This window comes from Trichechus manatus, unplaced genomic scaffold, assembly GCF_000243295.1.
Source record: "Trichechus manatus latirostris isolate Lorelei unplaced genomic scaffold, TriManLat1.0 scaffold00006, whole genome shotgun sequence".
NCBI lineage: Eukaryota > Metazoa > Chordata > Mammalia > Sirenia > Trichechidae > Trichechus > Trichechus manatus.
In genome coordinates, this window is record NW_004443942.1 from 1913057 (window position 1) to 1929762 (window position 16706).

Sequence of the window (16706 nt, forward strand, 5' to 3'; positions counted from 1 at the left end):
CACAAAGAAAGTTAACAAACCTACTCATCAAAATAAAGAAGAAAAACAGAAAGTCTCAGTAAACACAAAGTCTACAAAAACAAAGAAACCAATCAAACAAACAAAGAAAAGGAATGCAGCACAGGAGAGGAAGAGGAACGAAGAAAACGTCAGCACCACAAAAAAAAGCACTACAAAATGACAGCAATAAACTCACACCTATCAATAATCACACTGAATGTAAATGGCTTAAATGTGACCACAAAGAGACAGGAGTGACAGAAAGGATTAAAAAAAAAATGACCCAGCAATATGCTGTCTAAAAGAGACACACCTTAGAAACAAAGACATAAATATATTAAAAATCAAAGGTTGGAAAAAAATATATCAAGCAAACAGCTATCAAAAAAGAGCAGGAGTGGCAACATTAGTCTCAGATAAAATAGACTTTAAAACAAAATCCACCATAAAAGACAAAGAAGGGCATTATATAATGATTAAAGGGACAAGCCACCATGAAGACATAACCATAATAAATATTTACACACCCAATGGCAGGGCTCCAAATTACATAAAAGAAACTGTAACAGCACTGAAAAGAGAAATTGACAGCTCCACAATAATAGTAGGAGACTTCAACACACCACTCTCGGTAAAGGACAGAACACCTAGAAGAACTCAACAAAGATACAGAAAATCTAAAGCCCACAGTCAACCAACTTGACCTCATAGACATATATAGAACACTCAACCTAACAGCAGCAAAGTACACATTCCTCTCCAATGTACATGGAACGTTTTCCAGGATAGACCACATCTTAGGCCACAAAGCAACCCTCAACAAAATCCAAAACACTGAGATAATACAAAGTATCTTTTCTGATCACAACCCCATAAAAGTAGAAATTAGTAACAGGTAGAGCAAGGAAAAAAATTAAGTACAAGGAAACTGAATTAACACCCTGCTTAAAAACCACTGGATAATAAAAGAAATCAAAGATGGAATCAAAAAATCCCTAGAATCAAATGAGAATAAACATACAAAAAATCATTTGGATTCCTATACACCAATAAAGAGAATGACCAAAAGGAAATCAGGAAAACAATACCATTTGTAATAGCCCCTAAAAAACTAAAATACTTAGGAATAAATCTAACTAGGAATGTAAAAGACCTATACAAAGAAAACTACAAAACACTACTGCAAGAAACCAAAAGAGATCTACATAAATGGAGAAACATACCATGCTTATGGACAGGTAGACAACATTGTGAAAATATCACTTCTACCCAAAGCAATCTACAAATACAATGCAATCCTGATCCAAATACCAAAAACATTATTTTAAGAGATGGAAAAACTAATCATTAACTTTATATGGAAAAGGAAGAGGTCCCGGATAAGTAAAGCACTACTGAAGAAGAAGAATGAAGTAGAGGACTTGCACTACCTGATCTCAGAACCTACAATACAGGTATGGTAGTCAAAATAGCCTGGTACCGGTACAACCACAGATACATTGACGAATGGAACAGAACTGAGAACCCAGATGTAAATTCATCCACCTACGGTCACCTGATCTTTGACAAGGGCCCAAAAGTCCATTAAATGAGGAAAAGACAGTCTTTTTAACAAATGGTGCAGGCAAAACTGGATGTCCATCTGCAAAAAAATGAAGCAGGGCCCATACCTCACACCATACACAAAAACTAATTCAAAATGGATCAAAGACCTAAATATAAAACCAAAATCTATAAAGATCTAATAGGATCAATGCAAGAGGCCCTAATACACGGCATTAACAGGATACAAACTGTAACTAACAATACACAAACTCCAGAAGATAAGCTAGATAACTGGGATCTTCTAAAAATTAAACACTTATGCTCATCAAAAGACTTCACCAAAAGAGTAAAAAGAGAATCTACAGACTGGGAAAAAAATTGTTGGCTATGACAAATCCATCAAAGGTCTAATCTCTAAAATCTGTAGGAAAATCCAACACTTCTACAACAAAAAGACAAATAATTCAGTTAAAAAATGGGCAAACGAAATGAACAGACACTTCACCAAAGAAGACATTCAAGCAGCTAACAGACACATGAGGAAATGCTCGCAATCACTAACCATTAGAGAAATGCAAATCAAAACCGCAATGAGATACCATTTCACACCGACATTACAGGCACGAGTCAAAAAAACAGAAAAAATGTTGGAGAGGCTGCAGGGAGCTTGGAACTCTTACGCACTGCTGGTGGGAATGCAAAATGGTACAACCATTTTGTAAAATGATATGGTACTTCCTTAGAAAGCTAGAAATAGAAATACCATATGATCCAGCAATCCCACTCCTGGGAATATATCCTAGAGAAATAAGAGCCATCACACTAAAAGATACAGGCACACCCATGTTCACTACGGCATGGTCCACAATAGCAAAAAGATGGAAACAACCTAAGTGTCCATCAACAGACGAATGGATAAACAAACTATAGTACATATACACAATGGAATACTACTCAGCAATAAAGAACAATGATGAATCTGCAAAACATCTCACAACGTGGATGAATCTGGAGGGCATTATGCTGAGTGAAATCACCACAGCACCAATACTGTATGAGACCACTACTATAAAAACTCATGAAAAGGTTTATACACCAAAAGTAACAACCTTTAATAGTTACGACGGAGGGGAGGGCTGAGGATGGAAAAACACTAAATAGACAATAGATAAGTGATAACTTTGGTGAAGGGTAAGACAGTACACAATACTGGGGAAGCCAGTACAACTTGACCAAGGCAAGGTCATGGAAGCTCCACAGGCACATCCGAACTCCCTGAGTGGCCAAATTACTGGGCCAAGGGCTGGGAACCATGGTCTCGGGGAACATTTAGCTCAATTGGCATAACATAGTTTATAAAGAAAATGTTCTACAACCTACTTTGCTGAGTGGCGTCTGGGGTTTTAAAAGCTGGCGAGCGGCCATCTAAGATACTCCACTGGTCTCACCCCGTCTGGAGCAAGGGTGAATGAAGAAAATCAAAGACACAAAGGAAAGATTAGTCCAAAGGACTAATGGACCACAACTACCAGAGCCTCCACCAGACTGAGTCCAGCACAACTAGATGGTGCCCGGCTACCACCACTGACTCCCCTGACAGGTATCACAATAGAAGGTCCCAGACAGAGCTGGAGAAAAATGTAGAACAAAATTCTAACTCACAAAAAAAGACCAGACTTACTGGTCTGACAGAGACTGGAGAAATCCCGAGAGCATGGCTCCCAGACACCCTTTCAGCTCAGTACTGAAGTCACTCTTGAGGTTTACCCTTTAGCCAAAGATCAGACAGGCTCATAAAACAAACAGTAACACACGTGAGGAACATGCTTCATAGTTCAATCACGTATACGAGACTAAATGGGCACACCAGCCCAGGCACAAAGATGAGAAGGCAGGAGGGGATAGGAAAGGTGGTAATGCAGAACCCAAGGTCCAGAAGGGGAGAGGGTTGATATGTTGCGGGGTTGGCAACCAACGTCACAAAACATGTGTATTGTTTAATGAGAAAGTGGTTTGCTCTGTAAACCTTCATCTAAAGTACAATTTTAAAAAAAGGGAAAACAGAAGTTCACATTCTGAATACGCATCATGAGCAATGGGCATGGTAGTCAAAGCCTCTTATGGTTTTTGAAACTTGTTACACTTATCAATGCTGTTGTTCCATAACTTTATGAGCTTGGCCCACTGGGCTTGACAGAATGGCAAACAAAAAGAGCAATCACTTACATACTGATACAAAGAATGGGTCACGTTTCCCTGACAGGCAAGCAAGGGAGGGCTGAAATTAAGGGACTTTCTTTCCTCTTACCGAAAGGATGTGTTCTTTTCCTTCTGTTTGGGTAAAATTATTTGTGGGGTAGTTTGTCCAGCAGCAAAAGCAAAAGTACTGAAAATGGACTGAGGATAACGGAACTTCATCAGCTGTTTCTTAAAGATCTCTACTACTTCTGGGCTCACTTCTTCATCAAAAGCTACTTTAATCAACTAGAACAAAAGAGATTAAATACATCAGAAGCATCAAGGATTTCCAGATGACTTTTGCCCAAATCACTGAAATAACAGAAAATAACAATACTAAATGGAAGACTTTGGAAGTTAAGGGACCTCGGAAATTATTCAACACAATCTTTTTGATTTTAAAAATAAAAAAAAGTGAGGCTCAGGAAAGGTCTACTTGCCACAGATGGTTGGTTGACAAAATGAATCTTGTATCTTGAAGGTAGGTTTCTCTAAGACTATCTCTTCTAAGAAAGGATGGGGAAATTAATTTTTAGTGGCTGAAGCAGCAAACATGCCCTTCTCATTTCTCAGCTGTTGGTTTCAGATGGGGAATTTAGCTTAATAAGGTCTCTTTCTACCTGGAGATACTATAAATCTAAGAAGAAACTAATTCAACTTGACTAGACTCTTAACCAGTACAGTGATGCAATGTTGTAGTTTAGAGTTCTTTGGCAGCTGGAACAGTGAGGAAATCCCTAGGGGTCACTGCCCTGAGGTGATGGGAGGTCTAGAGCCTAAAGATCAGCACCTTACATTTCACACAATTAGCACAGGGAGTTACTAGGGAGACCTTGACTGGAAGGAATGAGCCAAGAATTGGAGCCCTTGGAAATCAGAGAAGACAGAGACAAATCATTAAGAATAGGAAAAGCAAAATATCACAGAATGAAAATTCTTTAAAAAAGTAAAAACTAAGAAAAGATTACTTCTTCCAGTGTCTGGTTTGCATAAGTCACTCCACAAGTTCTGATTATGTTCAGATGCCCCTGGAAAACACCTTGCTTTATCAGGGGTTATTCAGTTAGTGAGTCCCTGAGTGTTGTAAATGGTTAACAAGCTCTGCTGCTAACTGCAAGGTTGGTGGTTCGAGTCTACCCAGAGGTAACCCAGAAGAAAGGCCTGCCTGGTGATCTACTTCTGAAAAATCAGCCATTGAAAACTCTATGGAGCACAGTTCCACTCTGACATATGGTTCTACTCAGAATCGACTAGATGGCAACTTGTTGGTTTGGATTCAGTTAGTACCAGTAGTACTTTAGCCCTACACATGCTTTTCTGAGTTTTATCTCTTCCACAGAAGAGCTAAAGGGCATTTCCTTCTGATACAGATGCCAAAAGAGTTGCTTTTTATCGAAGGTCTTTACCAAACACAAATTGAGGTATGACTTGACAGAGAACAAAAGCCAATTGTGTGTGTTTGAGTTTCTAAGATAACTAAATATTGATAGCTTGTTGATACTCTGAGTTGGCTAAGGGGCTCAGGAAATGAGGGATTAAACCCAAGACTATTCATGAGTTTACTCAGCTGAAGATTACGCTCCCAGATCCTTTGGCCCTCCTCTTCTAACTTCTAACCAAAGAAAATGGCCACAACATTAAATCTTTGAAAACCTTTGAACAATAGAATGGCTCCCTTTCTTAAGTACCTGAAAAGATGCTGATGTGATCTGCAGTCCTTCTTGCATATTCTGCTGTAGCTGGTTCTGCATTGTGATCTTCTTCTCCTTGGTGATGGAGGCAATGGGAAAGCTCCGCACAACTGTCTGCTCACCAACTGGAGGAAGACAAAACTGACTCAACAACAGTACTTTACAGGTCACTCTACTGCTCATTCTGTCAATCTTTCATGGAGAAAGGCATCTGGAAAGGGCAATGCCCAGGAATGCAGTGAGACAAAATGGCATGATTCTAGAATATTATTCATTAATTTTATTGCATGGCAATTCCCTCCTGAGACACAATCCTTTCCCAGAGTGAAAGAATTGTCATAGCCTGCCTGTCTGTATTCTTTCTACCTCCCCAACCTACTATGTACCACACAAGATCACCCAGTTTAAGGCAATCTTACATGAAGGGTAGGTTTTATACAGAAAAAAGAAGTATTCTCAAATACTGAAGACAGCCAAGATATTTAATGTAAGAATAAAGGAGAAGAGGAAAGGTTTTAAAATATGTATATGGTAAAAGGTGCTTATCTTAGTCATCTAGTGCTGTTATAAGAGAAATACCACATGTGGAGAGCTTTAACAAAGAGAAATTTATTCTCTCACAGTCTAGGAGGCTAGAAGTCCAAATTCAGGGTGCCAGCTCCAGGGGAAGGCTTTCTCTCTCTGTCGGCTCTGGGGGAATGTCCTTGTCATCAATCTTCCCCTGGTTGAGGAGCTTCTCAGCGCAGGGACCCCAGGTCCAAAGGACGCGCTATGCTCCTGGTGCTTCTTTCTTGGTGGTATGAGGTCCCCCTGTTTCTCTACTTGCTTCTCTCTTTTATATTTCAAAAGAAATTGGCTTAAAACACAACCTAATTTTGTAGATTGAGTCCTGCTTCATTACCTAACTGCCGCTAATCCCACCTCATTAACATCATAGAGATAGGATTTACAATACATAGGAAAATCACATCAGATGACAAAATGGTGGACAATCACAGAATAATGGGAATCATGGCCCAGCCAAGTTGAAACATATTTTTTGGGGACAAAATTCAATCCACGACAGTGACTGATATATATCCTGAGGTTATGAAGGTAAGAGTCTAGAAAAGAAGTAGCATGCACAGAACCTTCCTTGGAGAGCTTATAGTTCCTCACAGGAGAGGAGAGTCACATGAAGAATATAATGTATAAATAGCTCCTAGGTTTGAGGGAACAAACTACAAGGGTTTGAATATTTCAGAAAAGAAGATCTCTGCATGATATATGGGTAGAGAATGATTTCTGGGAAAGGTGAGAGGGACGGTGAGTTTTGCAGAGGTTGTATGATTTGGATTTGCAGATGGGAGAAGAAAGGGCACTTCAGGCAGCAGTATGAGTAAAAGCACAGGAGCAGCAATGAGCTAGGCCCCTCAGCTAGTAAGCTAGAGGGGTGAGATTTGAACTCAGGTTTATTTGACTTAAAGCCCGTACATTTATCTACTTCTTATCAGAATTCCTCATTCCTCTGACCTCTAAATCTCTAACCTGGACAATCTGACTATCCTCTTATGTCAAACCCATACCCAGAGGCCACGCAAAGTCAGGATGTACGTAGGATTTAAGTTCTAGGACTTAATAAACAACATGTACAATATATGTAAAATAGATTTCTCAGTGTTATTAAAGGAGAAATTTTAAATTTGATACTTAAAAAGAGAAATAAAAAGCAAGATTTCACACTAAGTATAGCTTTCATTTCTTTAAGAGAAATAAATTACAGCAATTTAAATGACCACTCAAGTATCTCATACTTATATGCCTCAAATGTATGTTTGTGGCCACTGATCTCACAAAAGTCCTTGTATAAAAAATTATAAGTACTGTATATTTAATTTCTTTTAAAAGTATACTTGCTTTCAAATACAAATGTAATTTATGTATGGTAATATGAGAAGAGGGCTAAGAAATGTTTTTTACTCTTTTTCAAAATAAGTATTTTTTGAACTATTCCTATGGATTGATTTTTCTTTATTGAATTTTATAAGTTTTTTATTTATTATATGGTACCCGAACCAAACTCACTGCTCTTGAGTCCGTTTCGACTCAAAGAGACCCTATGAGACAGAGGAGAACTGCCCCATAGGGTTTCCAAGGCTGTAAATCTTCGGAAGCAGACTGCCACATCTTTCTCTCACTGAGTGGCTTGTGAGTTTAAATCACCGAGCGTTTGGTTGGCAGCTGGCGCTTTAACCATTGCACCACCAGGGATCCTTAAATTCTATCCAACCAAGGGATTAGGCAACTATGAGCTTTTAAAGACGATACATTTTATACATCTGAAATCCACAGCCTAACGCAATGCACGGATTCCTGGGTGGGGCAAACAACTAGCTGAAAGTTTGGTGGTTTGAATCCACCCGCAGGGACTTTGGAAGACAGGCTTGGCAATCTGTCTCTGAAGGGTCACAGCCTTGAAAACCCCATGGAGCAGTTCTACTCTGCACACCTGGGGTTGTCATGAGTTGGAATGGACTCAACATCAACTAACAACAGCAACATCACAATGTACATAGTGCGTACTCATCAAATCTTACTGAATGAATAATTTCAGAGCAGGAAGACACTTTAGTGACCACCTAGCCTAGTGGTTCTCAATCCTCAGTAGGCATCACAATCAACTGTGGAACTTTAAAAATAGACAGACACCTGGGTTTCCCATTCCTATCTCTCCAGATTCTAATTCAATTGTTTGAGGGTTGGGACTAGAAATTGCTATTTCTTTTTAAAGCATTCCAGATAATTCAAAATATGTAGTCAAGGTTGAGAGTCAGTGAATTATCACGAATCAAGTACAATTTCCTAATTTTATAAAAGAGGAAACTGAAGTCCAGAAAGGTTAGGTGATTTATTCAAACTATCAAGATTGTTCGATAGCAGTGTCAGGATCCAAATTTGAGCGTCTTGACCTGAAGTCCAATAGTTTCGCCCAAAACCTTATATTGCCATGCCCATCAACCAGAATATTTTATTTAGAGACTACGGTAATTGTTTTCTATCACCTGTCTGTCAGATTGTTGTATTGTGGTAGCTTGCGTGCTGCTATGATGTTGGAAGTTATGCCACTAGTTTTCGAGTAACAGCAGGGTTACCAGTGGTAGACAGGTTTCTGTGGAGCTTCTAGACTAAGACAGACCAGGAAAAAAGGCCTGGCAATCAACTTCTGAAAATTAGTCAATGCAAACCCTATGGTACAAGACTTTGACTCGTTAACTTTGGATGTGTCCTCAGGAGGGACTGATTGCTAGGGAAGGACATCATGTTTAGTAAAGTGGGAGAGCCAGCAAAGGTGAAGGAAACCCTCAGTGAGATGGACTGACACAATGGCCACAAAATGGACTCAAAATACATCATGAAGATAGTGCAGGGAAGGGCAACATTTCATTTTGTTATACACAGGGTCACCATGAGTTGGAGATGGCAACTAACAACAGCAGTGATTGTAAAAGGATTATAAAGATTACTTCTGGATAGGGCATGCTATTTCTAATATAGGAGGCTGAATATAGTAATAGAAAATAGGAAGAAATAAAAGTTGAGGGGTTTCGTGAGTAGAAGTTGTCTGCTAAGAAACTGTTGCCCAACCCTTGATACTTTGTACATCCTTCCACAAAAGGGATCATGCCTCTGGAAGACCTTAGCTTTACAGTTAACTGCAGGACTTAGAAAGCTGGGGCAAGCCAGCAGGGAACACATTTAGCAGCTGGATATTGTGAATATTCCTAGTTCATAATACTCTGCCTCATGATATTATGATCGTTTCAGCTAACGAATCCTTGATTTACTGTTTAGAAGATACCCTTGGTTCTTCAAGTAAAAATCTGTGATCCAAATTATCATTAGCTGTTGACACATAAAAGTATTCCAAAAGTACTTGTTGGTAAAAGGCTTATTTAGAATCTGAAATGATCTGTAAATCGCTGCCCACAGACCAAATCAAAACCTTATGTACCACATAGATATCCACGTACTGACGGCATATTACTAACCATACCTAGCTGATCATGGGGAGTTCCTCTGAACAGAATTCTGTATGTGGTGAGGAACAAGGCTCCTTCTGCTGGCAGGAGCTGAGGGCCTCCAAGCAGGCCTCCGGTGGCCTCCTCTCTGCCATCAGGATCCAGCAGGACTCGAAGACCTTCACAAACAATTTCTTCTCCTGGCAGCAGAGCAGGTCTAAGAATCTTGGGCTAACGACAGAGAAAATATTTCAAACGTAATTCCTATATGAATTCTAACACTTAAATCAAGGTGATCTTTTCAGTTCCAGACCTATAAATCTTCAGTCAGAATTTCCAGGTTGCCAAAATGACAAAACAGATTTGGAAAGACAGAGGAATGAAAGTTTCCTCATCCAGGTGTGAAAAGGTTCTTTGCAGCATTGCTCGTTAACAGTAAAATCACTGGAAATAACTCAAGTCTTTGAAACAACCACTCAATAGAACATGTTGTAACCATTAAAAAAATGAGGCAGATCTATTCATGTTAATATAGAAAGACATCCAGAATACATTGTTAAATAAAAGAAGTTGCAAACCATTATGTATAATATGATCCCATTTTTGGAAAAAGGGGGAAAAAAAACCTGTAAGAATCTGAACCAAACTCTTAAAGACGGTGATGTCTTAGGTAAGGGTAGAGGTGAGGGTGGGGGTAGGGAGGACCATAGAGGACTTTCACTTTTTACAATGTGTATTTCTTTAATACATGACTTTTACACAAAGAGCTTTCATAAAGTGAAAGAAAAAATACTTTAAAAATGGATGAGTCTTTAAAAAGATCTGGGCTTCTAGGCATTTATTGAGAATAAACACAATAAATTGTATATAAATAACTATTTATACATCTTGGGAAATCCTGACTCAGTATCCTTTATATGAGGAAACACATGGCACACTCTTCTGAAAAGTTCAGTGCTAGGAAAAAATTCTCTCCTGAAAATCTAATATGCTTATTTTTTACTAAGCAATAGGAAGCATAATTCAGCATTACTCTTTTTGTTGGCTCTTAGAAGCTCAGAACTAAATGTAAGGCCAAAGTATAATGATCATTGTATCGCAGATTTCTCACAGAACTATCTTTCCTACCTATCTGACTTCTGATCTCTCCTTTGAATTTATTTTTCATAGTTATATAGGTGAGAGGTCCTGAGCTCTACGGCACAGATTGGTGGCAGGCTAGCTGCACAATAATCATCTTAGAGGCTTGTTAAAATACAGATTTCCAGGCCATGTCCCAGGGTATTCCAATTCAGGAGGCTGGGGTGGGGTTTAGGACTCTGAATTTTTACTATACTTCGAAGCTACTTGTGATGTACAACCAGATTCAGGAACCTGGTGTTTTAAGTGCCTTAAATCCTTTTGTGGAAGTAGGCAGGGCATAAAATCTTGGGTCGAGTTTGGAAGTTAGAACTGTGCATAATTTATACCCTGCACAGAGGTTATTATTGCTCCTTTGTTGAATCCACTGTTCCTGTTTATTATCCTTTTTATAAGGATCTACATGACAAACTCCTCTGAAATTTTAAAGTATCATTTAAACTACAGCTGCTCTCCAAAAAAAGGTAAGGGAAGGTATTTTCTGGGGTGCAACAGTCTATTGTTGCTGTTTTTAAGAAGAGATGCTATCCCTTGAAAGCATGTTGTCTGGGATAATTACCTTCTGTATTGGTGGAAGTCTTCTGCTCTCTCGATGCACTGCTTCTAGAGTTTCAATGTGCATAGCTACAATTCCTAGGATGAATCAGAGCATTTAAAATGAAAAACCACAACACAAATAGAATAAAAAAAATTGTAAATAATTCATAATTAAAAACTAATCAAAACATAAATAAATAGCATGGCTAAACTACATAGAAGACAAGTATAACAGGTCTTACGCTGGAAAAAGGAGACCCACGAGTAAAGTTCTTACTCAATTATCTCCAATATTTTGAGTCTCTAATATCTACAAAGTGATTACCTGGTATCATGCAATGAAGGCTCTTGATGTGATCCTGTGTAACTCCACTCTCTGTACAAACCTTGTCAATAAATCGGGTAATGAAACGCACAACAGAATTGGCAATGTCATTATTCTCTGAATCTTCAAATCCACTCTCTGTATCATAGCTCTCAGCTACACTTCCTGCAATACTAAGAAAGTCAAGGAAAGAAATCATAGTCATCATGTAAATGCAACAAATGACCACTATATCACAGTTAATTTACATAGCAATTTAAACTTGCACAAAGAGATGTATACTCAAGCAGGGGGCTCACTTAATTCCACGGCTGCTATATAATTGATAGTGGTGAAACATGATGCCATATTTGCCCATATTTGGAAGCTACTGTTCGGAACTGTCCTTTGGACCCTGATTTGTTTTTGCAAGGAATACCTCTGTCATGCTCCTGAAAGGAACTCAGGAACCATAGAAAAGAAAGTCAAAGGGGACGCTAATTAATTATCTGATATCTAAACCTTCCAAAAAAACTTGTACTCCCAAATTAATTACCATACAGAGCTACACAAAATAATATGGCTATCTTTGGCAGGTGGGAAAAAATTCCCTGGTAGGCAAAGTAAAAGAACTTTTTCAGCAAATAGCATATTCTTTCAAATGAAAGGACCAAAGTATCCTATGAACCCTCTTCTTGGCCAATATTTACTTCTCTCTCTGAGTGAATCACAACCCTTTTGGCCACTATGAAGCCATCATTATTCTGTAAGTGATAAAATCATACAGGAGAAGTAAGCAAATTGCTGCCCTTATTACTTATTCAGCTCCTACTATTCAACAAATACTCCTGGCTCTTAAGCTTTCTGTTAGACTGCTAATCATGAAAAAGACTCCTTTGCCTGTTCTAACCTACTCAGTTCTCTTTACTCCAAATCCAACCACATGACCTGAATCAGTGTTAAAGTAAAGCTAAGCAGCAAATTTGGCCATCATATCATCCCTAAACCTTACAGAATTTAGGTGCCTTAGCTACTTACTAATAATGTAGACTTTGAGAGAGCAGGATCATCTATAATGACAACTTCAAAAAGAAATGAAAATACAGTTATTGATGGTCATAGTGAAGATCAACTTGACTGGCAGTGGGAGACAGGCTGGGGAGGGAAAGTGGGGATAGACTATACAATATTTTAAGAATCAAGGAAATGATGAAACAGGGTCTTGTGAGCAGCAGAGAAATGTGACAGAAACATCATTTCAGGAAGATTCTTGCGGCAGTAAGGGCAGAAGAAACTAGAGAAAGGAGAGGAATTAAAAAAAACAGCTGGGAGATTCATATAATCTGGTTTGAAGGATGAGGGCCTGGGCTATACTGTCCACATAAAATAACCAAAGGAGGAACCAGAAACCTTGACCAGGAAGAAATGAGAGATCTGTGCAGTGGACTATATGGTGCAAAATACTGACTCCAAGTTGTCTAGCCTGAAAGACCAGAAAGCTCTGAGGTGTTGCGACAAAAATGAAGTGCCTGGGAGAGGGAAATTGAGAGGTCGGGGCCACAGATGTAAGCTTGTAAATGAATTCTCTATGAGAGCATGAAGAGCAGGGCAGAGTGATTGAGAATGGGAAGAGAAGAGGAGCTGCCTGAAAGAGCCTGAGAAGAACTACCAGAATGTTACAACATCACTGAAAACCTAAAAGGACAGAATTTCGCTGTTGTGGGCGTGATCAGTTCATTTACTCATTCATTTAATTACTTGTTTAACCAAATATTTACTGAGTGCCTACTACGTACAAAGGTGCTGGGCATACAGCAGTGAACTAAACAGAAAAAGGAGACCTAGAATAAGCAAATAGATCAAAATGGAAAATGTCATGAAAGAGAAATAATACCAAGGTAGGGGATGGAAGTGCTACTTAAGTCAGGGATGGTAGGAAGCCCGTTCTAACTAGGTGGCATTTGAGCAGAGACCTAAATGTAGTGAAGAATTGATTCTTACGACAATTTAGGAAAAGAGTATTCCAGACTGAAGGAACAGCAAGTACAAAGGCTCTGAGGCAGTGGAGTGTTTGAGCATTAGCAGAGAGATCAGTCTGACTGACAGAAGAGTGACCAGAAATAAGGTCAGATCAGTAGCCAGAGACTGTTAGGCTTTGTAGACCATGGTGAAGATTTTGGGTCTTATTTTCAGTGGTACGGGATGTCACTGGAGGGTTGACAGTAAGGTATGGTTGAGGACAAGATTACAGGCAAATGCAACAGACAAGCTGAGAAAAAGGAGGGCTGAGAAACAATCATTCTGGCAGGAAGGAACTCACCTGTAATTTTTCAGCACACCTTCTCTAAAGTGCCATGGCAGAAGGTGACTGAAGGCTGGATCAGTGGTGGGTGGGACGTTTTAAAAAATAGGCCATGAAAGAGAAGAGAGTGTGGGAAAGGTGATTAAGAACAGCAGGATGAGGTGAAGGTCTTTTAACAGAAAAGAGCTGAGCAAGTCTGAAGGTGGGGAAAAATGTGTAATTTTTTAAATATGTAGGGCAATATTTTCTCCAAATGCTTTATATCCTCTCCTAAGCTCAGACTGGCCCCATGAAGAGTAGGTGGGTCTGTGTGTGTCCACATTTCAGTACCTGTTTGTGACAATGCTGTTGCTTCCACTTTCCCAGTCACCTGGGGCCGACGTTCTTAGGAGCTTGTTTTTACTTGTGTCTAGTGGAACCAGCAGGTTGACCATGAGGTTTGCAAAGTGAATGGCCTGACAGAAGACAGTGCTTTCCTCACGCTGCACCAGCTCCTGCTGAGTTGATTTGCTCAGAGTAGGCCAAAGGCGGAGTTGCTCGGCTGCAAGGTCCATTGCTGTCTTTTCCTGAAATTGGTCATCGGGAAGCTTGTCCTAAAAAACAAATCAACACAATCCAAAGGAGAACATCCAGCAATTCACATGAGCTTAAAAAACATGGAAGATGTTTTCATAATTCTTCTATTAAATACTTACATCCGCAAAAAATGAAAACATATAAACAAACATAACAACAAAACAAAACCCAGTCTTCTTTCTATAGCCAGCAGGCCTTAAGTGGAACCACCTGACAAACCAATGGAAGCAGTAACAAAGCACAGATGGATCTGTTTCTCATTTCTAACATTTGACTGTATCCATTATCTCTATGGCTCCATCCCTTTCAAGCTACCAGTTACAACAAATGTTGATTTAAAGTTCCTATAAATGCTCAGGTCTGAATGCAGTAGCATTTACTAATATTCTGATGTTTCTTTTCTGCTCTTTGGGAGAAGGAGATGGAATGACTAAAGTCACAAAAACCACAGCTAGCTTTCTTTGTAAATGTGGGAGTCAAGCATTATTGTCCACATAGATATGTAGGTGATGATGGAAATTTTAAGAGAGTTGCCCTAGTATGCTGAAGAGTTGAACAATAAAGTAACCCACACTTGCATAGCCCTTCATAGCTTGCAACGGGCTGGTACATCTACGGACTCACTTGTATTTAACTTAGGGCTAGAGACAGACTTCCTTAGAAAGGAGGATACAGAAGCAGTAACATGTTTGTTCTACAAATGCTTTTGAGATATACCAATGTCAGCATTGTTGGTGTTTTGCGCTGTCGAGTCGATTCCGACTCATATCGATCCTATAGGACGGAGTAGAACTGCCCCGTAGGGTTTCTTGGGCTGTTATCTTTATAGGAGCCGATCACCAGGTCTTTTCTGCCACGGAGCCACTGGTGGGTTCGAATCTCTCACCTTTCAGTTAGCAGCCGAGTGCTTAACCATTGCATCACCAAGGCTCCTTAATGTCAGTATTATAGCTGCTTAAAAAACTATCAAAAGCACACCACAATCCCAATTATTTCTGGAGCAATGACCCCAAACTAACAGTCTCTGCATCTGTTACAAGTTACCCCTTAACCAAGTATATCCAGTGTTTTAAAAGAAAAAAAATTGAGTTTTAAATTATATTAAGCAAACAATTCACACTAACAGTAAACAATAATAGTTTGGAACATCAGATGTTAGGTAGTGCTATTTGTTATTAAGGTTTTGTTTCTTATGATACTCAATAACAGTACAGTAATGTTTAAAATTACATGAAGCATAGAAATATTTGAATACTACTGGAAAGTTTCTGTTAGATATCTAGGTTCATTTATCTCATATAATATAAGGCCAATTTAAATGCAGGACAATGGAAAGAATCAGCAGCAATGTATTAGCCCAGCATGTGAAAATAAAAACTACTCTGAAGTGAATCAACATTGATAATCAGTCTTCAAGTCCACTTTAAGTTCAATGCATGAGGATGATAATTTCTAACATTTAGTATTTACTATGTGTCAGTTACTCTTTACATGTACTAGACATTAAAATTTTAAAATAATCATATCTAGTCATTTTGCCAGTGACGAAACTAAAGCACAAAGAGGTAACATGACTTGCCTAAGACCAGACAGCCAGTAAATGATGTTTTAAAATTTCATAATATTTCAAACTCTTTCAAATTAAAAACAATTTTCTTGTTTATATGCTGATAAAAAATACCGGAACATACAGAATGTTAGTAAAAGAAGACCTAGATTTTATTGCTGGCATATTTTTTGAGCAGAACTACTGAATTTTACATTTATTTTAGAGTCAATTAACTTTAATTGGACATTTATTCAAGGAAGTTAATTGCACAGAGATATATGCCTAGGTATTTCAGGTGTGCTGTTTCTGCTCAACTTATATAGTTGCTTCCAGCGAATTTCTATTTGTTAAAATACAATAAAATAATCTGACCACTGAAGAACTATATTAAGAAATTATTGTGGAAAAATATAATGACAGAAATCAACAGAAGAAAGAAGCTCACCACAGGGCTCCCTAAAGTAAACCCTAAATACACCGGTAAGAAATGGCTGGATTTCCTTTTGACCTGGGGATACCTGCATGAGCTTTCCTTAAAACCAAAATTCTAACTCCATACAAATATCTTCCTTCTCTTATCTTACCTTTTGCTTCAGAAGTGGAGCATGATTATCTTCCTTGGTTGAGAGATACAGGGAGCGAACCTGTTCCTGTACAGCATTGTAAAAGGTTGTTTCCCAAAATTGCTGATTAGTCCAAATGGAGTGGTCTTGTACACAGGTGTATGCAAACTGGCTGACTCCAGGGGCAAGTTTCTGTGAAAACACACAATATACATCATCATGGAGCTGACAGAGTTATGGCAGTTCAGAAGGTCACAGAGACC

At 38.8% G+C, this 16706-nt stretch overlaps 1 protein-coding gene across 1 annotated transcript in view; it reads right to left on the reverse strand.

The window, feature by feature from the left end:
• Positions 1–16706, reverse strand: part of SBF2 (SET binding factor 2) — a gene marked incomplete at its 5' end in the record, with an annotated part of 451091 nt that overhangs the window by 71764 nt on the left and 362621 nt on the right. The window contains 7 exons of the mRNA XM_023736921.1: positions 3854–4029; positions 5472–5599; positions 9508–9703; positions 11172–11245; positions 11475–11647; positions 14086–14348; positions 16465–16635. Coding sequence (XP_023592689.1) covers positions 3854–4029; positions 5472–5599; positions 9508–9703; positions 11172–11245; positions 11475–11647; positions 14086–14348; positions 16465–16635 — 1181 coding nt within the window. The remainder of the gene's footprint in view (positions 1–3853; positions 4030–5471; positions 5600–9507; positions 9704–11171; positions 11246–11474; positions 11648–14085; positions 14349–16464; positions 16636–16706) is intronic.